The sequence below is a fragment of the Eptesicus fuscus genome, chromosome 24, assembly GCF_027574615.1.
Source record: "Eptesicus fuscus isolate TK198812 chromosome 24, DD_ASM_mEF_20220401, whole genome shotgun sequence".
NCBI classification, from domain to species: Eukaryota; Metazoa; Chordata; class Mammalia; order Chiroptera; family Vespertilionidae; genus Eptesicus; species Eptesicus fuscus.
Window position 1 is genome coordinate 1799517 of NC_072496.1, and position 27974 is coordinate 1827490.

General features: G+C 57.3%; 1 protein-coding gene across 4 annotated transcripts; it reads right to left on the minus strand.

Moving 5' to 3' along the window:
• Window positions 1-5021: 5021 nt before the first annotated feature.
• On the minus strand, window positions 5022-27944 carry LHX9 (LIM homeobox 9). 4 transcript variants are annotated; one of them, XM_054713066.1, is made up of 6 exons: window positions 27917-27944; window positions 22365-22483; window positions 20408-20610; window positions 18563-18918; window positions 10314-10516; window positions 7998-8255 (listed from the first exon to the last, which is right to left on the minus strand). In XM_054713066.1, exons 1-6 carry the CDS (start codon window positions 27942-27944, stop codon window positions 7998-8000), a joined length of 1167 nt encoding a protein of 388 aa, XP_054569041.1. The 4 variants fall into 4 exon arrangements, with proteins under 4 accessions (XP_027993898.1, XP_054569041.1, XP_054569042.1 ...); XM_054713067.1 differs by lacking the exon at window positions 27917-27944 and adding an exon at window positions 12561-12566 and having other exon boundaries at window positions 22365-22481; XM_028138097.2 differs by lacking the exons at window positions 7998-8255; window positions 27917-27944 and adding an exon at window positions 5022-5101 and having other exon boundaries at window positions 22365-22541.
• Window positions 27945-27974: the final 30 nt, after the last annotated feature.

Genomic DNA, 27974 nt, shown 5'->3' on the forward strand with positions numbered 1-27974 from the left:
CATCACACTGACACGGCCACCCATTCCCCGTTCCCCTAAGAGACAAAAATCAGGGCCTATGTTTTTATTTTATTTTATTTTCTTTAATGTCTGGCTTCCAGAGGTTGTGAGTGCCGTTGCTGTTTTTCACTCGTATTTCTCGTACCTGCTGTTTGCACCGGGATGAAACGACGCAGGCCTTGGCCCTGGTGAGCCATGCGTTTCAGTTCCTACAGCCACGGTCCCCCCGCCCCCCGCCCCCACCCCCGCCCCCCACTCCTGGCCCCTGGCCCGGCAGCCTGAGCGTCACCTTGGAACTTGTCAGAAATGGAAATTCCCCCGTGACACCCCCCCACCACCACCACGGCCCGCTGGATGGGAAATCCCGGAGTCGAGGCCCCGGGTATGAGCTCGGACAAGCCTGGGGGCGATGCGGAAGCTCCCCTGGAAGCACCGGCAGTGCCCGGAACACGCTGTTCTGTATCCCATAACTATGCATGGCGGGCGTCAGGCGCAGGGGACGGGGACAGGACAGAACCGCCCCCGCCCGGCCGAGGGTGCAGGCGAGAGAGGGACACGGCGGTGGGTGAATGAAGCCATCTCGCCGGCGCGCAGAAGACGGCAGCTGGCCTATTACGTCGTGGGAAAGGAGGCGGGATGGGCCCTGGCCGGTGTGGCTCAGTGGGTAGAGCGCCGGCCTGGGGACTGAAGTTGTCCCAGGCTCGATTCCCGGTCAAGGGCACACGCCCGGGTTGCAGGCTCGATCCCCAGTAGGGGGCGTGCAGGAGGCAGCCGATGGATGATTCCCTCTCCCTTCCTCTCTGAAATCAGTAAAAAAAAAATGTATTTTGAAAAGAATGAAGAAGCCATGCCCGTTCCCAGGAGCCGGGGGACGGAGCCCAGAGCTGGGATGGGGACCCGGGGGCCAGGCAGCAGGTGCCCGTGGCCAACGCCCGTCGGGAAGACAAAGGAGGCGTGTGGGGCGTAGAATCTGGCAGGAGGGCTGATGGGAATTAAGACAGGAAGAGGGTGGCCATTTGGGTACGGAAATGTCTCACCCCTTGAAGGAAAGGGGTGTCCGTGGGATGATGGGAATAACACAGAGTTTTCCGCTATTTTTTTTTTCTTTTGAAATATATTTTTTTATTGTCGATAGTATTACAGATCTCTCTAGTTATCCCCCTCCCCTCCCCCGCTCCACTCCAAGCCCCTACCTCCCACGCCCCAGGTCTTCGCGACCCTACTGCCCATGTCCGTGTCCACGGGCTGTGCCTAGCCCAGTGGTCGGCAAACTCATGAGTCCACAGAGCCAAATACCAACAGCACAACGATCGGAATTCCTTCGGAGAGCCACATTTTTTAAACTCAAACCTCTTCTCACGCCACTTCTTCAACACAGACTCGCCCAGGCCGTGGTCTTTTGTGGAAGAGCCGCACTCCAGGGGCCGAAGAGCCGCGTGTGGCTCGCGAGCCGCGGTTTGCCGGCCACGGGGTCAGGGCAACGTCTCTATTTTTAAACACCGTTCCGAAGAGGCTCGGCTGCGGTTCCGTTGCCACCTGCATCCGAGTCCCCCACGATCCCTCGAGCCCCAGGCCCGGCTCTACACTTCACTTCTGGTCAGACGAGACGGGGCTGTCCCCGGAGGGCATTCCAGATAACACAGGAACGCAGACTTCGAGTCGCTTTTGGAAATCAGGCCGATGGTAATATTATTCTGGGGGGAAAAGAAACCAAAACAAAAAAACCCCCCACGGTTCTCAGGGCAGAGCAGGCAGGAGAAAAACGCCCCAGAAAGACGTGAAGAGCTCCCGATTCTGACTTTGGCCGTGGAGCAGAGAGCGGGGGCTCTCCACCGGAGGGGTTCCGTGCCTCTGAATGCCCGGCCTCGGTTCCCCAGCCCTAACCACGGGCAACAGGCCCCGAAGGCCCAGCCGGGGTGCGCCCACACCTGCGGGTTCACGGAAAAGGCCGCGTCCGTCCTTCCATTTGGACCAAGTCCCGGCGTCCTTCTGCGCCCCGGTGTCCAGGGGCCGTGAGCGTGCCGCAGGCTCTGCCAGGACAGCGAGCTCCGGTTCCCGACCGGGAGCCGGGCCTCGGAGAACAGCGGCATCCCCCGTAGGCATTGCCCGCAGAGCCCAGCCCGCCAGGCCTCCACGTTGCCGTTCCAGAACGTTCCCCGCTGTGCCCACGTGGCATCGGCCGGGCCACGGCCCCAGGCAGCCAGGCCGTGTCTCTCTGTGGCTTCCAGGCCACGGGGAGTCCCCCGGAGAGGTCACGGTCAAAGCATGTGCTGGGGCTCCCCGGGGGGCTTGTGAAATGAGCTATTTTCCGGGTGATGCAAAGCCCCCCGGTCTGAGATGTGTTAGCTTTGGGGGCTCCTGAGGGAGTGTGATCCCTGGGGGTGGCCTGCGAGACGGGGCCACCCCACCAAAGCAGACAGACGCTCGCAGCAAAGCTTTGTGGGTTCTGTTTCGCTCTCTTTCTTTCTTTTTTTCTTTTTTTTAATTGATTTCAGAGAGGAAGGAAGAGGGAGAGAGAGATAGAAACATCCATGATGAGAGAGAATCACTGATCGGCTGCCTCCTGCACGCCCCCTTACTGGGGATCAAGCCAGCAACCCGGGCCTGTGCCCTTGACCAGAATCGAACCTGGGACCTTTCAGTCTGCAGGCCGGCGCTCTATCCACTGAGCCACACTGGCCAGGGCTGTTTCGCTTTTGTGTGCACAAGATCCATTTGCCAGGAGTTCGACTAACCCAGGCCTCCGGGAGGTAGAGGCGAGGGAACCTCAGAGCCCCGATTCCTACCCACACCCGCCTCCCTCGCTTCTGTGCCAGGGAGTCAGCGTGCGGTCGCCAGACAGCCCTTCGACTCCGTCGCCTGCTCTGTTCTCTTCAAACTCACACGATCAGATTGCTTCCTTTTGTTTGTTTTTTTAAAAATGGGCCCGTTTCCCCCGGCCGGCGTGGCTCAGTGGTTGAGCGTCCACCTAGGAACCAGGAGGTCACGGTTCGATTCCCGGTCAGGGCACACGCCCGGGTTGCAGGCTCGATCCCCAGGGTGGGGCGTGCAGGAGGCAGCTGATCCATGATTCTCTCTCATCGATGATGTTTCTATCGCTCTCCCCGTCTCTGACATCAATAAAAATGTACTTAAAAATAAAAATAATTTTAAGATGTGCCTGTTTCAAATATGTATTATTTTGTCTCCCGCCCCCCCCCCATGTCTGCTCTCAATGATCCCCTTGCCCCCTCCCTGCATCTCACATGCCAGACAAGTATCTAAAGGTTTGTAGGACCGGGTGAGGTGCCACAATATTTCTGACCAAAACTGCCCCAGGGGATGGAGAAGATGGGCGAAAGGAGGCAAAGCTGGGGGGCAGGGACTCCCACACACCGTCCAGAAACGGATCAGAAAATCTAAGTCGCTCAGAATTATCTGCGTGTCGTGGTGTGTGGCTTTTTTATTTATTTTTAAACCGTGAGTTGCTCTCTCTTTACATTTGTTTTTATTTTATTTTGTGTTTTTTGTTTTGTTTTTTTTTGAGTATCCAGGAAGCGAAAGCATTTAAGAAAACATTCAGGATTCTGAGAACACGTGTCAGTGAAATATTTAATGTCTGCCATCCGTAAAAGTTACATCATTTACATAGGGTTCATTTGTATATAATAAAAATTTCATCAGCATGAAAAAAACTTTTCTGGAAAGGTGGACGCTAGCGTGTGTCACACCTGCTTTGGATATACAGCTAAATAGCAACCGTTTAAAAAAAAAATCCTTTCCTCCAGTATCCCCTTTCACAACTTAAAAACACGAACCTCGTGCCTACATGGGACGTGTCCCTCCTCCCACGTGCACCGCCGTGTGTCGTGTCCTAAGACGTGAACTCTGCAAGGACTGGGTCTCTGCAGCGTTCGGAATGTATGTGGATACTTCCGTCCGTCTGCCCATTGCATAGCGGACATGTGAACTCACAGAGAGTCTGCGCGTGTCACCCTGGCCGTCTACAAACGCTGCTGAGATTTTTACGTGCTACTGGATTCTAAGTCTATTTTGTTGTCGTTCGGGGTTTCTTGGTGTGTGTGTGTGTGTGTGTGTGTGTGTGTGTGTGTTCTTTTCTTTTCTTTTTAATACATGTCCACTGATACATGAGAAGTCCAAGAACCAAGTCACCAGTCGCATCCTAGACTACCCGCATGGAACCCTCAACCGTCAAGTCGCACTTGACTTTGCTCCTACGTCCCCCACACGGTCGGAGACGTGTGGGCGCCGCGCCCTGCAGCCCGCGTGCACACTCAGCCTCCACGGTGAGTGTCTTCCCCATAAAGGTAAGTATGCTCGCGTAGAAGGAAATGTTTATTCGTGAAAGCTATTGATCATACAGGAAACAGCAAAGAGGCGTCTTCATACAGAGGTGCGCCGCGGGAGTGGCGGGTGGAGAGGCACATGCAGAGATTTCTGATTCGAAAAAGGAATGAACAAGGAGTCTAGAATTACGGGGTGCGGGGGGGGGGGGGTGGACCGGGGGGTGGGGGGTGGGGGGGCCTTGATCCCTACACTCTCCCGTGAGCCCTGGTGTGTGGCTCTGACTTGACCATCGGAAGATGCCATTCACAGGGAGGGCCAGGGCACAGGAGCAAGCAAGCCGGTGAGAGGAAGGGGTGGGGGGTCGTATGTGCTTGGCCAGTGGGCGGGGGATTTGCTTTTCCAGGAATGACCGGCTTCGGAGTTGGGGTGCGCACACCGCTCGCTGCCCGGTGGCTCTGCGTATACGCGGGTCTATCTCGTCACGTGTTAAGCCACACCACGTGAAGCCCCCGTGTGTGTGTGTGTGTGTGTGTGTGTGTGTGTGTGTGTGTGTTCGGCGTCATAAAGAACAGAATTATTGTTCACCATCAGGAAATGACATTTAAGTCTCTCTCTCTTTCTTTTCTTTTTTTTTTTTTTTTTTTCCTTTTTGGCTCAATAGGTTTATTTTAGGGTGTGTGGTTAGCAATAACCTAATATTTGTCTTTGTCTTCACTGCTGTGGATTTCCGATCAAACTTTCCCCTTCTTTTAATACTTTAGGGAATTTTCAATCGTCGGGATGTTTGGCTGTAATACCCCAAGATTTGTTCTCCCTGAAAAAAATCATAGTGACAATTTATTAACTACAGAGCAACTCGGCTTTTAGGGGTCTTCAATTTCTATTTAGGTTTACAAACATCCATTGGTGCTCAAATAGACCTGCTATTAAATCTTAATCATATTTAAAGGTTTCTTTTTTTTTTTTTTCATGCAATCACTTTATCGGTTCGTTACCGCTCTCTTTTTAAAAAAAAACAAAAAAAGATTCTAAAACGTGGGCTGACTCAAATCTATGGGGCATTACTGTTATCCTAAGAAAATAGACTCAGAGGCAAGTCCAATTGCATGCCCATGGGGTGTATATTTCAAGCGATTCAGAAGTCTGGAGATCTTAACACTATTTGTATGTTTGGCTATTTTTTCTTTTTTTAAAAAGCGTTTGTATTTACTCCTTTCATAGCTTCCACATAGCGTATTGGAAACACATCGGCCCAGTTAGGCTTTCAACAAAACTGGTGGGAAATAAAACTCCTTAGATTCAACATGGTTTGTTCACACAGATTTAATAGGATAAATCACAATTGTTTGGTCCAATAAATATTTAAGGGGGGGAATAGGTTTCTATACAATCAATGCGTTTTATCAATGAACAAAGAAACAGGGACAGTTGCGCTAGACCACTTAACTGTACTATCCACACGAAGCTCAATATATAAGATTATTGGATTCAGTCAACTACCGCTGGAAGAGGGCACACCGCTTTCTATGACAAGTCCGTCCCTCTAACCGGATACACCGTAAAAAAGAGTTTTCAGAAGTAAGAGGTCCAACAGTACAAAACTAGTGAGGCGTCCGAAGGGTTTCAAACAGCGAACAAACGACACAGAGAATCCTGATTATTATTATTATTTTTTTCTTCCACAAAAACTTACTTCCGAGTGAGATCATTAAGGCACATAGGAGGAACTGAGTTATAATCCGTCTACTTCAGAAAGTAGACCTGATATAGTACCATAGGTTGTTCCGTCAAAGAACAACGAGGGTTAAGGGTCGCTGTAGGAGTGTAGGAAGGACATCTCTCAGCCTTATCAAGGGTAGGTTTGGTCTGGTGAGTGGTAAATGCCCAAAAAAAAAACACGTAATAAAAAAACAAACCAAAACAAAAAACAGGGAAAGTCAAGATTTCCACCCCGTCGAAGATGACACCACGCGTGCTAAGTATATAAATCACACCTTTCTTCGGTTACAGTGTTAACTTATCTCCCGTCCTCTTTAATTTTATTTTTATTTTTTTTTAAAAATAAGCTACTTTTCTGTGCTAATTTCCTAAAGACCCTGAGCAAAAGTTACAATAATGCACTTTAAATGTGGGCAGTGAGCTGTCGATATGGAACCACACGTCTGTACAGCCGGCAGGACACCTTGGAAAAAAAAAATACCTAGGAAACAGCCACTTGGACCACCAGAGATTGGAGGGGTCCGAGAAGTGGGGGGACATGTGCAAAGTCATTCTTAACAATCCACTAAAGCAAGACGTATATCTTGACTCCTTTATTTTATTTTATTTTTAATTATTATTATTATTATTATTATTTTTAGGAAATCCACATTCTAATTGGTATTTAACTACCACGGAATCTTACAGATGGACACTCACCACTGCCCAAACCATCACGATTTTTAGCTTAAATTAAAAGGAGAAGAAAACAAAACAAAAAAAAGGCTACTGTAAACTAGGAAATATATTCAGATCAGCGTCCACGCGGCCTCTGAGTTTATCTACGTCAACGACTTTACATCTCTCAGGTCAGAAAAGTTTTCTTCTGACAAATGTACGGGCCTGTGCCAAAGTAAAAAAAAAAAAAAAAACAGAGCAGAACATCAAAGAATTCTCCTTGTGGGTATGAGTCTACTAAGTTTTGTTTGTTTTTTTTTTAACATGATTCACGTAGAATGCCAGACACAATATCATGGTACAGCTCAAGCCAATTCATAAAGCTATTAAGTGTATGCTGATTTTTTTCCCCGACTCCTTAAAAAATTATATTTTGCTTATTTCCACTTTCCCTGCGAGGGGGAGAAAAAATTAATTTGGAAAGAATGGTTTTACAACTACCATGTGCAGCTTTGGAAGGCTAAAAAAATGTAGGATTTCAAGCTCTATTTGGGGTTTTGTGGGTACGCGGGGAGTTTAAGTATTGTTCAAAGGAGCTGATGGAAGGTTTGTGTCACGTTCCTGGAGGACTTGTTCAACCTCATAAACCTAATGAATCTCTCCTATTGGAGCTGCTACCGTGACTGCTTTTGCTCAATCCTATTCCTCATTCGTAAGAAAAAAGGAGTGTCCAAAACATTCTTTTTTTTTTTTCAGTTTAAAAATTTTTTTCAAATGGGACGTCTTCAAAATTCCCTAAGGACACCTACAAAGGCAAGATTCCCTAAAGAGTTTTCATCGACGGATACTTTAATTAACCTAATCACTGACGCGGGAATATGGCTATTTTCCCATCAAAATACCACTCTCTTTTTTATTCCCCCCCCCCCCCCTCCGAGATTTCTGGAAATAAGTAACATACAATTTTAGGAGGCATTTGGATGATTCAAAACCCCCCCTTGCCGACTGAATGATCTGATTCACTTTTCCAAAAAATAAAAAATAAAAAAAAAACACCAAAAAAAAAAAAATCCAACTACACTTTGTAGACAAAAAATAATAATAATAATAATAATAATAATAATAATAATAAATACACTTTGTCAAGGAGACGGGACGGTAAACTCATTGGCCACGTGGCTGCTGATGCTACACACCAGGCTGTTTTAATTCCCCAAATATTAGAAGGAGGGAGGGGCGGAGGGGGGAGATCTTGGAAATAATAAAATAATAATAATTAGGGTCAGAATCAAAAGAAGAGGAAGCATTAAAAACACAAAAGCAGGAAACCACTGTTAGAAAAGGCTCGTTAAGGTGGTCTGTGGGGGGCTGGCGGGCTCCTGGCTGTCCAGGTTAGAGGTCACGGCTGTCCCTACGGGGAGAGTGGGGGCGGCCAGGTCTGTGAGGGCGGCCGCCGGGCCGGGCGGGGTGAGCGCGCCGCTGTCCGCGGGGGGCGGCGCTGGGAGCGACGGGCCCTCGGCTTTATCCACACCCCCATTCTCCTGCCGCAAAAGGTTCCTTCGGAATTTGGCTCGTGCGTTTTGGAACCAAACCTGCAAACCAATCCCAAGGGATGTCTTTACTGAGGTTTAATTTTAGACCCTTTTTTTTTTTTCTGTCTGTCTGTCTCTCTCTCTCTCTTCCCTCTTTGTTCCCCCTTCCTTCCTTCCTTCCTTCCTTCCTTCCTTCCTTCCTTCCTTCCATTCATTCTTCTTTTTTTTTTATCCTCACAATTCTGTAAAGTAAATGGTATTGTCCCTTTTTAAACATTTTATTTTATTTTAATGTGTTTTTATTGACTTCAGAGAGGAAGGGAGAGGGAGAGACAGAAACATCCATGAGGAGAGAGAATCATGGATCGGCTGCCTCCTGCACGCCCCACACTGGGGATCCAGCCCGCAACCCGGGCCTGTGCCCTTGACCAGGAATCGAACCCTGACCCCCCTGGTTCACAGGTCGATGCTCAACCACTGAACCATGCCAGCCGGGCTCATTTTTTTAAAAATATATATATGTTTCTCTTTTTTAAAATAATTGTTTCTGCCCTAGCCGGTCTGGCTCAGTGGGTAGAGCGTCAGCCTGCGGACTGAAGGGGTCCCAGGTTCGATTCCGGTCAAGGGCATGTGCCTCAGTTGCAGGCTCAATCCCCCAGTAGGGGCCGAGAAGGAGGCAGCCAATGGATGATGTTTCTATCTCTCTATCCTTCTCCCTTCCCCTCTCTCTAAAAAATAAATAAAAACATATTTTAGCCCGGCCGGTGTGGCTCAGTGGTTGAGCGTTGACCTATGAACCAGGAGGTCACGGTTTGATTCCCGGTCAAGGGCACACACCCGGGTTGCAGGCTCGATCCCAGTGTGGGGCGTGCAGGAGGCAGCTGGTCCATGATTCTCTCTCATCATGGATGTCTCTATCTCTGTCTCTTCCTCCCCCCTCCCTCTCTCTGAAATCAATAAAAATATTTTTAACAAACATTTAAAAAAATAAAAAATAAAATAACGGTTTCTTTTTCTTGGGAGAGAAGGGCCTTTTTAGTTGCTTTTTTTTTTTTTAAACAATAGATTCCTTCCATGAATAGTATAGATATTCTATCGACTGCATCTATCCCCTCCCCCAGGCTTAACCAGGGCCACAGGGGACGCATGAGCTTCAAGTGGAGACACCCTGGACATGGAGGCCCGGAGAGAAATGGGGGGCAGACGCACCCGGACTCCTCAGCCGCCGTCTTTAGAGAAGGAGGAGAGGCGGGTCCTGGACGGAACCTGACTCTCTCCTACGAAACGAGCATCCTTCACACAGAGCTCGGCTGTTCTGGAGACGGACCCCGGGAGGTATTCTCAGCACGGGAAGGAGATCCTTCCGGGCCACCAGGCCCCAAACAGCCCCAAACAAACGGTGGGGGGGGGGGGGGATTTTACATGCCTGCCCTGTATCCCTGAGAAAGAGGGGGGAGGGCCCCAGGGCACCATCCCCACCCCCGGTCATTTCATCCGGCGGAGAGCCCGGCCCGGCTGAGTCCAGGACCGCGGCCTGGAGTTTCTAGAAATGTGGCTCCTTCCCGTGAGGAAATGCCCGCTCCAGCTCGCCCTACTGTGGCTTTGGGGGCGTCGGAAAGAAAAAGAAAAAGAAAAGGGAGTGGACCTGAACTTGGAAGGTCCTCACACAGCACCTGAGCGGGCCGCCAAGGGTTTGCTGAGAGGCCAGCCAGGCAGGGTCCCCCACAAGTCTGTGCGGGGGCCCCGCGTGAATGCCACCCTCAACAGCCACAGCTTTAAAAATAAAAATAAAAATAACAAAAATAACAAAAATAAAAACAAAAAATAAAGCCACGGTTTGTGCAAATCCTACCCCTGAGCTCTGCAGACGAGGGAGGCAGCTGTTGCTGGCTGGGAGGACCCCACTCTCCATCTCGGGGGGAGGGGGGGTCGGGGGGACACCTGGCTGCATCGTTTTTTATAAAAGATCCTGCTCTCTCTTGGGGCACCTTCCGGGGGGAGCCCCCCGAGACCTCTCAGCACCCCCTCTCTGAGCATCATCCCCCAGGTCCGCCCAGGAGACGGGTGGCGGCGATCCCTGCGTCGGCCAGCAGGGGGCGGGCGGGGCAGCGGCCTTACCTGCAGCACTCGCTTGGTGAGGCCCGTCTTCTGGGCGAGCTGTTTGAGGTCCTTGGCGTCCGGGTTGTGGTTGATGGCGAAGTAGGACTTCATGGTCCGCAGCTGGTGGTGCTTGAAGGAGGTGCGCATGCGCTTGGCCTTCTGGGAGGGCGGGTAGGGCTGCTGGTCCCGGTCCAGGGGGTCCGCCTCGTTCTCGTTGCAGCCTGTGGCGGGAACAGGGGGGCGGCAGGCGCTCAGTGCAGGCCCCGTGGGCGGGAGGAGGGGGCCGGGCTGGGCCACGGCAGGGGGGGTATGGATGGATGGATGGATGGATGGATGGATGGATGGATGCACCACAGGCCTGGCCGAAAGGAGGGAGCAGGAGGTCAGGGGTTCGATTCCCCATCAGGGCTCAGGCCCCACGAGGGAGGGGGGCATGCAGGAGGCAGCCCATCCGTGATTCTCTCTCATCGTGGATGTTCCTGTCTTCCTCTCTCTCCCCCTTTCTTGTCTCTTCCTCTCTGAGATCAATAAAAGATATGTTAGGCCCTGACCGGTGTGGCTCAGTGGATAGAGCCTCGGCCTGCGGACTTGAGGGGGTCCCGGGTTCGATTCCGGTCAAGGGCACGTACCTTGGTTGCAGGCACATCCCCAGTAGGGGGCGTGCAGGAGGCGGCCGATCGATGTTTCTCTCTCATCGACATTTCTTTTTTTCCTAAATGTATTTTATTGATTTTTTTTACAGAGAGGAAGGGAGAGGGAGAGAGAGCCAGAAACATCGATGAGAGAGAAACATCCATCAGCTGCCTCCTCCACGCCCCCCACTGGGGATGTGCCCGCAACCAAGGTACATGCCCTTGACCGGAATCGAACCCGGGACCCTTCCGTCTGCAGCCAACGCTCTATCCACTGAGCCACACCGGTGAGGGCTCTCATTGATGTTTCTGACTCTCTATCCCTCTGCCTTCCTCTCTGTAAAAAAATCAATAAAATATATATATATTTTTTTAAAAAAGGATATTTTAAAAATAAAATGAAAAATAAACAGCAGTGGGAGCGGCTGTCTATCCCAGGAGGAGGGTCTCCAGGGAACCAAAGAGGTCGGCGGCCAACGTCAGCCCCCCAGCCTGGGAAGGTGCACACGACCGCAGCTGATGTCACAGGAAAATACCGGGACCTCCCTCTCCTCTTCTGCTTCACGGTTGCCAGGACGACGCACGCTGAATAGCTGCTGCGAGCGTGGAGGTGAGAGGAATCTCCAAAAGGGAGAGAGAAATAACCCTTCCCTCGTGTCTTCCTGTCCATCCGCACACGCCGTTTAGAGAGACTCGGCATGTCCACTTGGCCGGTATTTGTGAAATGAGACGCACTCCCCGGAGCCCGTGCCTTTGTCACGAGGTCTGAGCCCCCGTGGTCGGCAAACCGTGGCTCGCGAGCCCCATGCGGCTCTTTGGCCCCTGGAGTGTGGCTCTTCCACAAAACGCCACGGCCTGGGCCAGTCTATGTGGAAGACGTGGCGTTAGAAGAAGTTTAAGTTTAAAAAATGTGGCTCTCCAGAGAAATGTCAGTCGTGGTGCTGTTGGTATGTGGCTCTGCGGACTGATGAGTTTGCCGACCACGGGTCTAAGCCATGCGCTCATATTTGAACGCGCTCGAATCTGAGAGTTTCGGGAGCCACCGGCCAAGTCTTTTTCTTTTTCTCTCCTCTTGCATCCTCCCCCCCCCCCCGCGAGGATATTTTTTCCATTGGTTTTGAGAGAGACGGGGAGAGACAGAGAGAAACAGCGACGTAAGAGAAACACATCGATGGGTGGCCTCCTGCACAAGCCCTGACCCAGGGCCCGGGCCGGGGAGGAGCCTGCAAATTGAGGTACGTGCCCTTGTCCGGAATCGAACCCAGAACCCTTCGGTCGTCCACAGGCCGACGCACTACCCACTGAACCACACCGGCGGGGGGCGCAATGTTTAGCCTTTTCTGAACTTCCTACAACCTTTGTCCATCAGGAAAAAGAAAGTGCCGAGAAGGGGGGGGGGTGGGAGTTACACACCAGAAATGCGTGGATTGCTTATGCAATCGCAGAAATACGATTTTTGAGGCCTTTTTGTTTGCTGTCACTGGCGACTATGCCTGGCAGAGCATAGTTTCCCCTTGGAGTTGCTTTAACACGTATTCCTGGGAGGCATGAGCCCAGACTTGTCTGCCCTGGGCCCGGACCTGCGTTCCCCACAGCTCCCAGCTCCCAGCTCCGAGGGGGCTCATTTCCAGACTCAGTTCTCGGCCCCGGGGCTCTGGCTGGTGTGCGGGGGACGTGAGCTGTGCCCTGGCAGGCCTGGCACAGAGCCGGTGGCCTCTCCAAAGGCCTCCGGAGGCCCAACCAGCCCCGCCTGGCGGTCATTATCCCGGGGACAGAGGGCTGTGCATTGGAAAAGGTCGTTTCTAAAAACCCACCCGCTCTACAGGGTAAACATGATGACAAAGGGAAAATATTCACGGCTTCGGCCGACTTCCCAACTTAAAGGGCCATGGCAATCTTTTTCTTCCTGCCTGTAAAGCTTATTTCAGACACCGGTCCGACGTACAGTCCCATCCGATCAGCCTGAATTTTAGTGCGTGATAACAGAATTACCCGAAAACGGCAACAAATACAACTGAACCTAAAAGTCGAAATAAACAAGCAAGAAATCGAAGGAACGAAATAAACGGGTGAATAAAATGGAATCAGAGGCATGGCAGCGTGGAACAGACCGAGGAATCTCAGAGGGAAGGAGGGGGGAAAGGGGGGGGCAGAGATTAACCGAAGATCTTACCTACGGACACAGACAGTAGGGGGGTGAAGGCCTGGGGCGGGTTGGGAACCCAGTGGAGGGGGCCCGTGGGGTGAGAAGGGGGGGGGGATGTCTGTAATATTCTCAACAATAAAGATTTTAAAAATCATCATAATAAATTAAAACAATAAATAAATAAACCTGATCACGTCACTGGTGGGGGTGTGTGTGTGTGTGTGTGTGTGTGTGGAGAAACTTGAATGTTGAAGCAAGCGAGGCATCTCTTAATATATTAGCGTTTCCGTTCTGCTCGGTAAAATATTCCTTGCCTGGTTAGAACTACTTTCTAAAACATATTTTTCAGCCCTGACCGGTGTGGCTCAGTGGATAGAGCGTCGGCCTGCGGACTGGAGGGTCCCGGGTTCGATTCCGGTCAAGGGCATGTACCATGGTTGCGGGCACATCCCCAGTGGGAGGTGTGCAGGAGGCAGCGGATGGATGTTTCTAACTCTCTCTGCCTCTCCCTTCCTCTCTGTAAAAAATCAATAAAATATATTTTAAAATAAATAAGTAAACAAACAAACATATTTCCAGTAAACCCTCCTATACCCAGGAACCCAGTAGGTTAGTAGTGTTCCATCAAGAGATCGGCCACGTCACAAGATGCATTTAAACAAAAGGTTCTCCGCGGTGGGACTGGACCAGGCGTGAGCTCACGTCTCCTCTGTCGGCATTTCCATCGGATGCGGAGGTAGGAGGGCGCCCGGGTCACCGCGCAGGGCCCCTCACGGACCCTGGAAAGACCAGATCCCCTCGGAGGCTCTCGGTCAAGGCCGGCCGGGAGCTCAACAGCCTGCCCTGCAGACTTGACATCTTGACCATGAACACAACTGTCCGTGACTATTCGTGCAAAATCAAGTCAACGTGAAGTGAAGTCTACCTCAGCCGAAACCGGTGTGGCTCAGTGGATAGAGCGTCGGCCTGCGGACTGAAAGGTCCCGGGTTCGATTCCGGTCAAGGGCATGTACCTTGGCCGAGGGCACATCCCCGGGGGGGGGGGGGTGTGCAGGAGGCAGCTGATCGATGTTTCTCTCTCATCGATGTTTCTAACTCTCTATCTCTCTCCCTTCCTCTCTGTAAAAAATCAATAAAATATATATTTTTTTAAAAAGAAAAGAAAAAGAAATGGAATCTACCTCAGATACATACACCCAAACGAAGACTTTTTAAGCCCCACGGGCAAGAGTAGCAGATGCCGGCAGATACGACAACCGAGAAGCTACTTGGAATTTTATCCTAGTTCAGCCCCGTGGGGCTACGTCAAGTTCAAACATCCCGCGGAAATGCACTTGTATATCCTCCAATGGGTGAAACGGCACCTTCTGGCCCTCCCATAGAACCCCTACTTATCTCCACTGAACTGGGCCGAATGCCACCCCCGGATTATAAGTGTACCCGCCACGCCGCGGTCCGAGGGGCCCGCCCTCGTCACCCCTGGCTTCTGCCAAGGAGACGGCGCTCCTGTCACACACAACACGCCAGCTCTCCTGACCAGCACCTGGGACGGGATTCTCCACGTGGTGGGACAGGAGACTTCGCTGGTGTGTCCCAATGCCCTCCGCTCCTCCCCCTCCCCCAAAGTCCTGCTTCTTAGACGTGCGTGCGATTCCTAACCCATCTGCATGCTCGGGAGCCTTTCAAAGGAAGCTTGTGAACAATAACGGTGGGGAGGTTGGATACAATTGCTGCTGCTCCCCATTACGGAGGAGGTTTTAATCGGCGGGAAATTTCAGGGCGTCCAGCGCCACGATGGGTCTTGTTTCCGCACAGAACACAGGCCCGCGTGCAAGGGGGCGGTCAGCGCTCTGTGGCACATGGATGCGACTCCCTGTGATTTCCCGGGGCTGTGTTAGCGCTTACATCAGTGGTCGGCAAACTCATCAGCCAACAGAGCCAAATAGCAGCAGGACCACGATTGAAATGTCTTTGGAGAGCCAAATTTTTTAAACTTACACTTCTTCTAACGCCGCTTCTTCCAAATAGACGCGCCCAGGCCGTGGTATTTTGTGGAAGAGCCACCCTCCAGGGGCCAGAGAGCCGCATGTGGCTCGCGGGCCGCGGTTTGCCGACCACGGGGCTTACACGTTTCAGCTTAATAGAGCCATCTAGTTCGCCTGCAGGCTAGCTCGGCGCGCGATCCTAAATCACCTGCGTGTGTAACTGCAAATACATTCGTTCTGTAAACTGGCACGCGATGGCGCGTCCCTGGGGCCTCCTTCGGAAGCCGTGGGGTTCCCCTCCCCGCCCCCTGATTTATGGGATGAAATGATCTCTCTTTTAAAACTGTCTTAACCACACGCACCTCTACGCGCACATCTGGCGTCACGTTAACGAGAAGATCTGACTATTTTATTGTGCGGTCGCTCGCGAAACGGGCACACACGTGAGCTTTTTCCCCCGTTCCGAAGGAACCTTCTAGTCGTAACGGATCCCTGGGAGACCACTAGGGGTCAGTGCCAAGCCGAGGGAGCAGCTACCAGGCGCTTCTGAAATCGGGGAGGTTTGGAGACGCGGCGAACACTCTGTCCCTCAATGAATGAACGCTGAAGTATCCAAGCAAGAGTGGCCTGTCCTAGACGACAACCTTTCACCCAAGGAGGGGGGGAGGGTCATTTCAATCCAGCATTCCACATAAAATTTCCACGCCGCTTCCTGAAAGATCTGCCTCTTTGCACACCCGGAGAGCCACCCTGCGAGTATTCCCCGCGAAAGGCATCTGCCTTCCCCCGAGCGCGAGCTGATCTCTCTGCCAAGTCTCACGTCCTCGCTGGGAGCCTTCGCCTCATTAGCAGATTTCAGCTCCGTGTTTTGGAAAAGATGCCAGCGTCTGCGTGCTGTTTGTTTGGTATCAGTGGGACTCTCCCCGCGACTCGGAAGCGGAGATGGCAACGCAAGACCCCGAGGAGAGCCACCGCCACGGAGAAGGAGCGCCAGCCGGGGCTCCGTCTTATTTTCTACCCTGGAACCTGTTCGATTCGCCGAGGCCTTTCTTTCGCTAGTTCTGTAACAAACTGGCCCGAAACTCACGGGCATTTTTGTAAAGGGGGGAAGGGGGTTGGTTTGAACCCCGTTTCTCCGGATTCTTTCCGGCTGATAGGAGAGAAACAGGGACTGTGCGCTCGCTCATCTCTCGGGGCAAGTCCGGGGAGGATGGGGCGGGTGAACTAAGAGGCATCTGGGCCAGTGGCGGGCAGACTCCCCCCGCATCTCTTTCCTCCTCCTCCAGCAAGGACGCCTCAGCCTCCTCCACAGCCTTGGGGCCCAAAAGGGAAGGAACCTTCCATTCTTTTAAAGAAGTCGATGTGTACTCGCGGGTTCTCGGAGGAGGAGGAGGAGGAGGAGGAGGAGAAGCCACGTTCTCCTGCTCTCAGAGCGCCCACATCCCCCTAACGTGAAGGGAGATGCCAAGCAAAACCACATGCAGGCCCTGGCCGGTGTGGCTCCGTGGATAGAGCGTCGGCCTGCGGACTGAAGGGTCCCAGGTTCGATTCAGGTCAACGATGTTTCTAACTCTCTACCCCTCTCCCTTCCTCTCTGTAAAAAAATCAATAAAATATATATTTTTTTAAAAAAAAAAAAACACATTCAGCCAATTCGATTCAATCAATAAGCGGAAACCAATTAGCAAGAATTGTCCTTCACCCTTCAGGGATTCCTGCTGATATCTCTCTCTCTCTCTCTCTCTCTCTCTCTCTCTCTCTCTCTCTCTAATTAGGGCACTAGAGCCTGGGTGAATGGACCCGGGTTCCGATGTCGCCTTCTCTGAATAAAGGACAATTCCCGCCCGCCCAGGCTGCCTCGCCCTGGGAGCCCACACCGAATGACACCAAGGAAGCGCGCTGGGCAGAGGGGTCCCGAAATGGAGCCCTGGCCGGAGGGCAGCGGGGAGAGCTGGAAGCTGAGACCCTCACCTACCGGGGTTTGGCAAAACCGGGGTCACCGCCACCCCGACACTAACCTGCCCTGGTTGGTGGGCGCCCTGCAGAGCCGGCGGCCCTTCCTCCTTCGCCCAGCGGCCCTGGCGTGGAACCGTAGGGACAACTGCAGCCACGCTGGCTCCCCCCTTCTCGATCTCTCCTTGGGAGGAGCGCGCACCCAGCGGGCCCAACCCTGGAAACTCTGGGCTCCTGGGAGCAGGACTCTGCGTCCCCACCCGCTCCCTCCGGCCGCCTGACCTTGGACAAGCCACTTCTCCGGCGGGTGGGGCTCTGCGGAGCCAGAAGAAAGACCCGGTGCCCGACCCATCGCTTGGGGGCAGAGAGAGAAAACTAGAGGCCATCTAAGTGCGCTCTGGGGTGCCCGCGCCCCGGCTGATATTCCTGAAAACGGCAACAGAGTGGGGTTGCCACCATGTGGCCCCCAAGATCCCTTCCAACAGAGCGACTCCCCTAGCCGGAGTCCCCCCCCCCCCCCCCCCTGAGGTTCCCAGCCTGAGCTGGACCAGGGTCTGAGAAGTCACATCATCAGGGCCGGTCCTTAGACTCCCCAAAGTTGGCCCAGGGGGACAGGAACCCCCTTTCCCAGTGGCTGGGGCCTCCATCCTATGCAGAGTGAGACTGGGGTCCCCAGGCCTGTCCCCATCCTCACCCGGGGGTAGAAGGGGGTGCAGGCTACGAACAATAGGAAATGGGCGAGTGAGAGAGATGGATACCGGTCCCTGGGTCCCCCAACAGCAAGGGAGAGAGGCGCTCCGTGGCCTGTGCCTGCCTTTTGTTTTCAATTAAAAGAGGAGGTGGGTGGAGGGCCAAGAGTCGGGGACACAGAGACACCCCCCTCCCCCGCCCCGTGGGCCTCACCTGCAGGCTCTCTCCACCTTCTTGGCCCGGAGCGGGCTGGCCGGCCTGGACCCTGACCTACCTACGGAGCCAGCTCGCCCTCCACCGGATCCCCACCCCACCCCACCCCGCCAGCGGCTTCTCACCAACCTCAGGGCTGGCTTTTTCCACGCTCTTGCCAACTGTTTTCCTGGCTAACTCGGGGCAGGCGACCGACCGCAGCCCCTGCCCCCAGCCCCCCAGGGCCGCCGGGGGGTTGGGCTCTGGAGATTTTTTTTTTTCTTTCTCCTGCGGTATTTAGGAAAGCCTTCTCCAGGATCTATAAAGCGGCTTCCACCCAGGAATCGCCCGGGGGCTGTTTGGCTGGGAGCTGGGAGCCAGACTCTAATGGGCTCGTTAACTAATGGGCAACCAGGACTCCACTTGCCTGTTGGGGGGACGCCACAGGGGAGCGGTGGCCACAACTTAAATCAAGGGTCCTCTCTCCCCCGCCTCCCTCTCCCTCTCCATCCCCATCACCCCGTCTCCCTCTCCCTCCGTCCGTCCCAGTGGAAGGGATCAGAAGGGCTCCTTGGAACCAGATCTTGGACGGGCTGGAGCCCTGTGGGGTCCCCTCCCCGGCGGGCGGGCGCAGCGTCTAGGGATGGAGGGTTGTCGGCGGGGACGCACCTGAGCTGTAATTGACGAGGTCCACTCCCAGCGCCGGGCTCTTGCGCTTCCGAGGCCTCCCCTTGGGCACGGCGCCCGTGCCGTTGAAGTAGGGCAGCGCCAGGCCGCCGCCCTTGGCCGCCAGCTCCGTGTAGCTCAGCGGCGCCGGGTACTCGCCCTGCAGCAGCGCCTCGAAGTGCGCGCGGCAGTACACCAGGCTGTCCTTCATGCCGAAGTGGTCGCCCGTGGTCAGCGTCTTGCTGCAGGTGGAGCAGGTGAAGCAGCTCAGGTGGTAGACGGCGTCGCGCGCGCGCATCACCATCTCCGAGGCGGAGATGCCAAGGTGGCAGCGGGCACACCTCTGCACGGAGAACCTTCTGGAAGGAAAAGGAGCCGCGCGTCAGGGCGCGCGCGGGGGGTGGAGGCCAAGGCAGGGCCATCTCCCCACGCGGGACACCCTGGGTTTGGGGGGTGGGGGGTCAGCAGAGGCCCAGGCCTGGCGGGGGGGACGCTCCCTCCCGGGTGGAGAGGACAGGGCGTGCCAGGCCATTCATTCCATCTGCTCATTTGTCCGGTTGTGATCAGCCGGGCAAAGGACCCTTCCGTTCACAGCCGCTGATCCTAAGCTTCCTTCTCTGTAAAACGGAGATTTAAAAAATATATATTTTTATTGGATCTCAGAGAGGACGGGAGAGGGAGAGAGAGAGAGAGAAACATCCATGAGGAGAGAGAATCACGGATCCGCTGCCTCCTGCGCGCCCCACACTGAGGATGGAGCCCACAACCCGGGCCTGTGCCCTGACCAGGAATCGAACCGTGACCTCCTGGAATTGATGCTCAACCCCTGAGCCACTTGGACCAAGTTTTTGTTTGTTTTTTGTAAGAAAATAAAATAGCCCTGACCGGTTTGGCTCCGTGGATAGAGCGTCGGCCTGCGGACTCAAGGGTCCCGGGTTCGATTCCGGTCAAGGGCATGTGCCTTGGTGGCGGGCACATCCCCAGTAGGGAGGTGTGCAGGAGGCAGCTGATCGATGTTTCTCTCTCACCGATGTTTCTGACTCTCTCTCCCTCTCCCTTCCTCTCTGTAAAAAAATCAATAAAATATATATTTTTAAAATATAAAATAAAACAGCAGCCTCTGCACTAGCTGACTCGCCACGAACGGGAAGGCCATGCGGTCGCAGTGCACGCGAAAACGGCTCGTGGGATCCAAAGCGGCTTCAGTTCCAACCGCGTCGCTCGCGGGGCTGCGCGCGGAGCGGGATCCCCGCGCGCACACACCATCCCCGTCCCGGTGCAGGCGCGTCGGCGGGAGGACTGAACTACACGCGCCCCGGGCAGCCGGGGACGGAACTGGGAAACTGGGGCGCCTGGCTTTGGGCTGAGGCAGCCCTACCTTCCCGGGTCATGGACGGGGGTCCCCCGCCGCCCTCGCCCGAACGCAATGCCCAGCGGCAGCGGCCGGGGCCACCGGTTCAGGTCTAAGGCGCGGCGCTTGCCCGGTTCGTAGTAAACGGAAAAAAAAAACCCACAAAAAAACGCGCTTTCGCCTCGGAGGACCGCGACGCGTTCCTTTACTCCACCCGGACTTCCCGGCGGGGTCCCCTCCGCGCGCTGCGAGGGGCCGGGGCGCGCGGGGGTCACGGGCGGAGGGGGGACGACGCTGCACATCCCGGCCCCCCACTCCATCCCCCCCTCCACCCCCCACCCATCCTCACGGTCCGTCTTGGGGCTGCTGATGGAAATGGAAGCAGCGGACTTCCCTGGTCTCCAGTCCCCTAACCGGTCCCCGAAGGGGCGAAGGGTGTGGGGAGCCCAGAGAGCCGGGGGCTCCCGGGCGGGGGCGCGGGGCCGGCGGGCGCGCACCTGTAGTAGTCCTCCTTGCAGTAGATGCTGCCGTCCTTGGCGAAGCAGGTGAGCTCGGACTCCAGGGCCAGCTTGCACTCGCAGCACTTGAGGCAGCGCAGGTGCCACTGCTTGTCCACCGCCAGCAGGTAGTACCGGTCCGAGATCTTGGCCCCGCAGCCGGCGCACAGCGCGGGCTTCTCCGGGCTCAGCGGGGGCAGGCCCTGCAAGCGAGCGCAGCGCGGGTGAGCCGGGCGCGGGGCGCAGGACCGAGGGCGCGCGGGGAGCCACCGCGCACAGCGCACAGCGCACAGCGCACAGCGGGGACACCTTCGCTCCCCTCCCTGTGCGCCTCACCCCCTTTCCGCCTGTTCCCCGGACCCGCCGGCCACCCCGAGCCTCTGTGAAAAAGGCCTGAGCGCGCGCAAAGGATGGTCGTGTGGAGCCTGTTCCCAAACCCCAACAAGATGGAAACAGATGGAAAGTGCGGCTTTCAGCGCACACGGGGCCAAACCGCGGGGCGCCGTCGCTGGGGAGCGGGGAGGGGGCTCCAACCGGCACCTTGTTTGTAAACAAACGGGATCCCCATTGTGTCCAAACCCCGGGGAGCAGGAGGAGGAGGAGGGGGAGGCTTTTATAGCCGAGCTCCTGGTTTGGGCACAGAGTTCTGATGGGGGTGAATGGGGGACCTGGTCCTCTCTCTGAGGGTCAGGGTGGGAAGCGCGGGTTCCCAGGGAGGGAGGGCCCTGGGGAGGGTCCCCCCTGCGCAGCCCCCCCCCCCCCGGGGCGCACCCAGACCTTCGCCCTTGGACAGCGGTTTGGTGCTCAAATTCAACTTCCCGCCTGCGTCCCCGCTGGGGATGGGGCCACCGCCCCGGGGGGAGCCCCGCCCGGGAGATGTGGGGTGCTGGCTGCTTGTTTGGAAACAGGGTGACCCTAACACGGGGCTGGAAAAGCTACGCTCTGGCCATTTCCTTCCGGACCTGCGGAAACCGGTCGGCCTTTCCCGGGAAACTTGGCCTGGAAAAGTCACGTTTCGCCCTCGACTCAGGCCCGGGGCCCACGCGCTGAATTCGGGTTTTAAATGCGGAACCATCCACCCGCGCTGGGCGCGCTTTGTGGGAGGGGGGACCCCAAAGGCGGCTGAGCGGCCCCAGGCTGCGCCCCCGATGAGTCTGAGCTGCGGTCCCCCGCAGGCCCTGACTTTGGTAGTTTTCCCCCTCCGGTTCGGGGGTCCGGTTCGGGGTTCGGTTCGTAGCGGGAAGCGGCAGCTCATGGGTTATTAATGGGTTTTCTTTACGGGGCGGACGTGCCTGTTAATGGCATGAACAGTAGCCGAGGGGACACGTCGTTTTTTAGCTCGTTGTCGCCCGGGCTGCGCGCCCCGCTCCGCCGGCTCTTTCAGGAGGTTTCCCGGCTCGTCCTAAGGGTCCGGCCCGGAGCGCACGCAGCGCCGTCCCGACTCGCTAGAGGGGCCGAGCTGAGCTGCCAGGGACCCCGAAAGTCGCTGCGTTTGGGGGTGCCCAGGTCCGGAGCAGTCGAGGTGGCCCGTTCCTTCCTAGTCCACTCCAAAGGCCCCGCCGTCAGACCCGAGACCAGGGCTCCCCGGCTCCCGCGTGGCCCGGACGCCTGGGCCGCACGCCGCCAGCCTCCAGCCCGCGCCCGGCTCTCGCTCCGGGCCGCCATCCCCTCCGGGGGGGACGCCATGCAGCCGAGGGGCGCTGGGACCCGAGTCTCAGGTCCCCATCCTCTCGCTCCCGGATCCCCTGCGCTTCTGGGGACAGCGGCGGCCGCCGGTGGCGAGCGCGGGGTCTCCGTGGTGGAGACTTTTCACGGCCGAGAGAGGCGGGCGCTGAGCCGCGAACCCCCACCCGCCAGCCCGGCGCGGGCTCCTCACGACCCACCATCCTCCTGGGGCCGCCGGGACCGGGGCTGCGGGGCGCGCAGGGCGCTGGCACGGCGCTGGGGGCCCCCTTACCGCGTCGCGGCCGTTGAGCTGCGCGCCCTTGGCCAGGCGGGCCTCGCTCTTGGATCTGCGCTCCATCTCCTCCATGATGCCCTGGATGTGGCCTCCGGAGATGCCGTGGAAGAGCATGGCTGGGGGGCGGAAGGGACACGCTTTGTCTTCGGCGGCTCGGCACCCCACTATTTCCATAGACACGCGCCGGGGGCTCTCAGCGCATCCGAGGGCGGGCGCGCGCGGCGGGGACCGCGGAGGCGGCGGCGGCGGCGCCGGGAGCGCAGAGCCGCTCGGGGAGGGACCCGGGGCAGGAGGGAGAGAGGGCGGAGGGAAGAGGCAGGGAGAGTGGAAAGCGATCTGCTTGGGGGAGAAAAAAGAGAAGGAGAGGAAAAGAAAAAGAGAGGGAAGAAGGAGAAAAAAAAAAAAAACACCCCAAAACGCGGCCGCTCCCCGCCGCTGGGCAGAAAACAAACAGACGCCGGCGGGCGGGGAGAGACGCGGGCGAACCTCGCGGCTCCGCGAGAGATCGAGTTACTAATGAGAAGCGACGGCGGCGAGCGAGGGAGGGACACAAGTTGTGGGGCCGCAAGAACGCAGTTTGGAGCACAAAGAGGGAGGAGGGGGCGCTCCGGCCAGCGGGTCCCCGGCAGGGCCGCGCGCGAGGTCCCGGAGCCTGCGGGTCGGGCTGCGGACTGCTCCTGCCCGCGCCGCGGCCGATGTGCTCGGAGACGAGAGCCAGCCCATCGCTGATCATTCAGGAGGAGGAGTTCTCGCCCCGGAGCTGCCACGGGCTCTCTCTCTCTCTCTCTTTTTTTTTTTATTCAGACAACAAAGACCTGTCATCCTCCTCTCAACCCCCCGGTGACGGGCACGCGGGGACAAACAGGACCGAGGGGGGTCCGGGGGAGGCCGTGGGAGGGGGCCCGCCGTGCCGTCCCCGCTACCCCAGCGCAGCGCGCGCGCGCGCGCAGGCGCGCACACACACACACACGCACACACACACACACACACACACACACACACACACACACCCTCCCTAGACTTCCGGGCAATCACGTTTTAAAAAGGAGCCCTTCTCGTCCCCGCCCGGGCTCCGGAGCCAGAGAGCCGGCCCCGTTGGGTCCAAGTTCGCACCAGACCCCGGCTCTTCCAGGCCAACGGGAGGCGGCTCCCTCCAAACTTTGGGTCTCCTCCTGCGGACCAGCGGGGCGCTCCGCTCCCGCCCCGCTTCCCGCCCCCAAAGAAGTTAAGGCTGGAGAGCGATTCCTGTCCCTCCCACCCCCTCGCCCTCCTCTCGCCTCCTCCCTCCCCGGGGGGGACCCCACGGGGACCTCGGGCTGGGGCCGCCCCCCACACCCACGTGAGATTGGGGCCGGGAGACGCTGTGTTTCCAGAGTTGACTTTTGGCGAAAGGCTTTTCTTGGAGACATCAGGGTGGAGAGGGGGGTGTCGCCTGTGGGCGTCAGGGTGCCACTGGCCCTGTCCATGGAGTGAAGGGTGACTTACTCTGAGGGACCCCGGTCCGCTTGGACACGTGTCAGTGTGGGCAGCGCTGGGGACTCCCCTGAGCTGGGCGCGGGCCTGCTGCCTGGGGCCCCCACTGCCCTGGCCGGACTGGAGGCCAGAGACGCAGCGGCCGTTTAAGAGGATGTAAGGGGGGCTCCTCGCTGGGGAGGGGTCAGGGGAGCGCTGGCCAGCATCTCACCAGCGGCCACACTGCTCTGCCTCCCTGTCTCGGGGCACCCCTCCTCGGCCCTATTAGAAAGTGCCCACGGTCCGGGGAGGGGGTCAGTTCATTCCAACCACCAGACGCCCCGAGCCGCTGGGAACTGGGGCGGCTGCAGGAACCGGGCCAGCTTGAACGGGAGAGGAGGAGGCAGGCTGCTGGGTGCCTCCCTCCCTCCGGCCCGCCTGGGTCCCCCCCTCCCCACGGCCACCCCAGGAGCAGAGGGCTGCGTCCTCACACACCCTGGGCACCTCGGGGAGTCCCCTGGCGGCCGGCTCCCTTCCCTCTGCAGGAAGGACCAGGAACTTCGACAAAGCTAGAAAGATGGAGAGGGAGAGGAAGAGGGAAGGAGGAAGGGAGGAAGGGAAGGAGGGAGGAAGGGAAGGAAGAGGGAGGGAAAATGGGAGGGAGGGAGAGAGCGAGAGAGGGAGGGAGGGAGGAAGAGAGGAAGGAAGAAAGGAAGAAGGGAGGGAGGAAGGAAAGAAGGAAGGAAGGAAGGCAGGAAGGAGGAAAGGAGGGAGGGACGAAGGAGGGGGAGAATGGGAGGAGGGAACCCTGGGTGCAGAGCCTGACTCCCTTCCTAATACATCGTTTTCTGAAGCTGCCATAGTCACCCCTTCCATGACCCCCGAGACTGCCCCCCGCCCCCCCCCACCCCCGTTCTTTTCTCGGGGTCAGAACTAATGTCATTTGCAGACTGGACGCCATGAGGTCCTGGGGTGCCAGAATGTGGCTCAAAAAACACAATTTCACACAAAAACGAAGCCAATCAAGTGGACTAAGCCAGAGCCCCCCCCCCCCCCCCCCCCCCCGCCCAAGCTGGGCCTCCCCGGCCGTCAGCAGGGTGGCTATTTACTGTAAGTAACGTAATTAGGCCCTTTGGACGGAAATCAATGAGCTTTGCAAATCCGCGTGCCTGCTGTGAGCACGGCGAAGGGCCCCAGGGAGGGGCTGGGGCAGCCCCCCTTTCCCGGACAGCAGGTCCCCGCACAAAGAGGTGATGGCCCCCCACAAGTCAGCAGGCAAAAGGACTTAGGCCCGAGGAGGAGGAGGAGGAGGAGGAGGAGGATGAGGAGGAGGAGGAGGAGGTCTGGGAGAGGAGTGTCTCTCCATTCAGGGAAGGAGACTCCAGGAGATGGGAAATGTGGGCCCTCCATCCAGGGACCTGCTCTCTCTCGTTTCTGAGCTGAACTCTTGCCTCCCCCCCCCCCCTCCCCCCCCCCACACACGAACCTCCTGCCCAAATGGGGGTTTGGAATTCGGTTTGGCTGTTCTTGGATTTTTGGTTCTAGAAGCTCAGCAAAAACAACAAAGACCCCCCCCTCTGCCCCCAAAAGAACACCACTCTCTCCTCGCGAGAGAGGAAAGTTCGGAGACTCAGGGGCAGTGACAAGTTCACAGACAAGGCCAGGCAACAAAGCCTGAACTTTGTGGAAAGTGTCCAGGGCAGCCGGGCCACAGCGTGGCTCAGGGGATGAGCTTGACCTATGAACCCAGAGATCGGGGTTCGAGTCCCAGTCAGGGTTGTGGGCTGGGTCCCCAGTGTGGGGAGTACAGAAAGCAGGCGGTCCATGATACTCTCTCATCATTGATGTTTCTATCTCTCTCTCTCTCACTTTCCTTTCCTCTCTGAAATCAATAAAAGAATTTTTTTTTTAATGTCCAGGGCAGGCAAAGACAGAGTCCTGTCAGCCTTCCATCCACTCATTCATTCATCCACTCATTCATTCATCCATCCATCCATTAATTCACTCACTCATCCATATACTCATTCATTCATTCACTCACTCATTCATTCATTCACTCATTCATTCACTCACTCATCCATCCACTCATTCATCCATCCATCCATCCATCCACTCACTCATTCATTCACTCACTCATTCATTCACTCACTCATTCATTCACTCACTCATTCATTCATCTCTCTGTCCCACACCTATTTGTTGTTCACCTCTCAGCTCCTGGGAAAGGCGGGCACCTTCTGGAAGCAGTTTCCGGCCGGGATCCTGCTTCTTCTTATAAAAGTCGGGTAATGAGTTCCTGCGCCCCGCGGGATTTGCTACTTCCCCTGATGAAGCAGACGGCCCGGACCCCGCCGGCTCGGCCAACGCAGGAAGTTAGCGGGGAGCCAGAGGCGGGACAGGGGGCTGGCGAGTTTGGGAGGTCCTGGGCCGTTCCGCGGATACGGCAGCCCAGCCTCCCGCTCCGGTTCCTTAAAGGGGAAGGCGGAGAGGGGGGCCTCAAGAATTTGGGTGTGTGACCTGGGGTGTCCTAGCCGTGTTGTCGGGGAGCCCCGGGAAATTACCCAAGGGGGGCCCTCCTCGCCACCCCTCACTCTCAAAGGGCTTGACGGAGACCCGTCTGGGCGGCGCTGCCTTCTTCCCCGCCTCGTGTGCCCTAAAAGCCGCCCGCCTCGCCCGCGGCCCAGAAGCCAGATCCAGTCTCCAGTCGGAACCCAAAGCTCCCTGCGGGGCAATGAGGCCGAACTCTGGCCGCTGGGCCGCGCGCACCGCTGGGCACACGCAACCCGCTCTTCCCGCGGCTCCCTGGGCGCGCGTCCGGGTACAGCGCGCGCGCGCGGCTGGATGGACTCTGCGGGGGCGCAGGCGCTGGACCGAGGGGTCTAGGTCCTGGATTCCCACCAGGACGATGGCAGAGACCCTGTCTCGGGCTCGGACCCAAACGCCCCAGAGGGAAGGAGAGGGGGTGCCCGGCTTTACCAGGGGCGCCGGACCTGCATCCAGCGCACAAGTGGCTCCAGGTCTCTTCAGACCTGCGTTTTGGAGGCCAAGACCCTGCGCCCGCGGCTTGGCCCCGTCTTGCCGACCCCAGTGAGCTGGCGGAGAAGCGCCCCGGGTCTGGAAGGTGTGGTGTCGGCTCTGGGCACCCCAGGACCCAAGGAGCCAGCGTCGTCCTGGCGCGGGTACCGCGCACGGAGCCCTGACCACCCAGCGCTGGGCGCCCGGCTGCGTTGGGCGGGCGGGGGCGAAGGGCGGGGAGCCTCCGGGCCGCTTCCAGTCCGCGGACAGAGGGGGACCCCCTCTGTGCCAGCCTTCCTTCCCCACCAGCTAGGGTGCAGGTCCGGGCTGGGGCTGCGGCCGGCGCGCCTCGGACTCTCCCGCGAGGAGGGAACCCCGCAGGACCTGCTGGGAGTGTGCCGGGGGCTCAGCTGCCGGGAGGGGAGCCCGGGCCACTAGCTCCGCGCGCTCCAGTCCGCGCCGCCTCTCCACGCCCGCAAAGCCCCCGCCGGCCACCTGCTCCCTCCAGGGCCCCGGGTTCCTCTGCGAGGGCGCGGCCCCCCAGGCCAGGCCCGGGCGCTTCGATACCCGCAGCCCCTTTACCCGACTTTCCGCGCCGCCCGCCGGGGGAATACCGGGGCGCATCCCGCACCGCGCCCGCTGGCCAGGCTGCGCGGGGGGTTGGAGTGAACAAAAGCGAGGCGGGGGAAGCTCGCTCCCAGCGAGGCCCTGCTGGGGTGTGTGTGTGTGGGGGGGGGGGGCTGTCTTCCCGGTCCCCACACCCCTTCCCGGGAGGATCCGAGCGCAGCCCCCACGCAAGAACCACTCTGGGCTCCGGGCACCGCGACCCCCGGCCCCCGCCTCCGTCCCGCCGAGGGCCAGACACTCGGGAGAAAGGCCGGAGTCGGCTCGATGTTTGCGCCTCCCGTGCGCGGGGTAATTTCTAAGACACGCACACACCCCTCTCCCTTCCACCCGGAGAAGGCGCGCACACGCGTGTACACACACACACACACACACACACACACACACACACCGGCTGTGCGCGCCGGGCCCGAGAGAAAGAACCGAGAAAGCGCGGCGGCGCCCGGCTCCTCCCTCACCTGCCTCCAGCGTCGTGCCGTTCAGCATCCTCGGGGCCGATCAGCCGGGGCGGAGGCT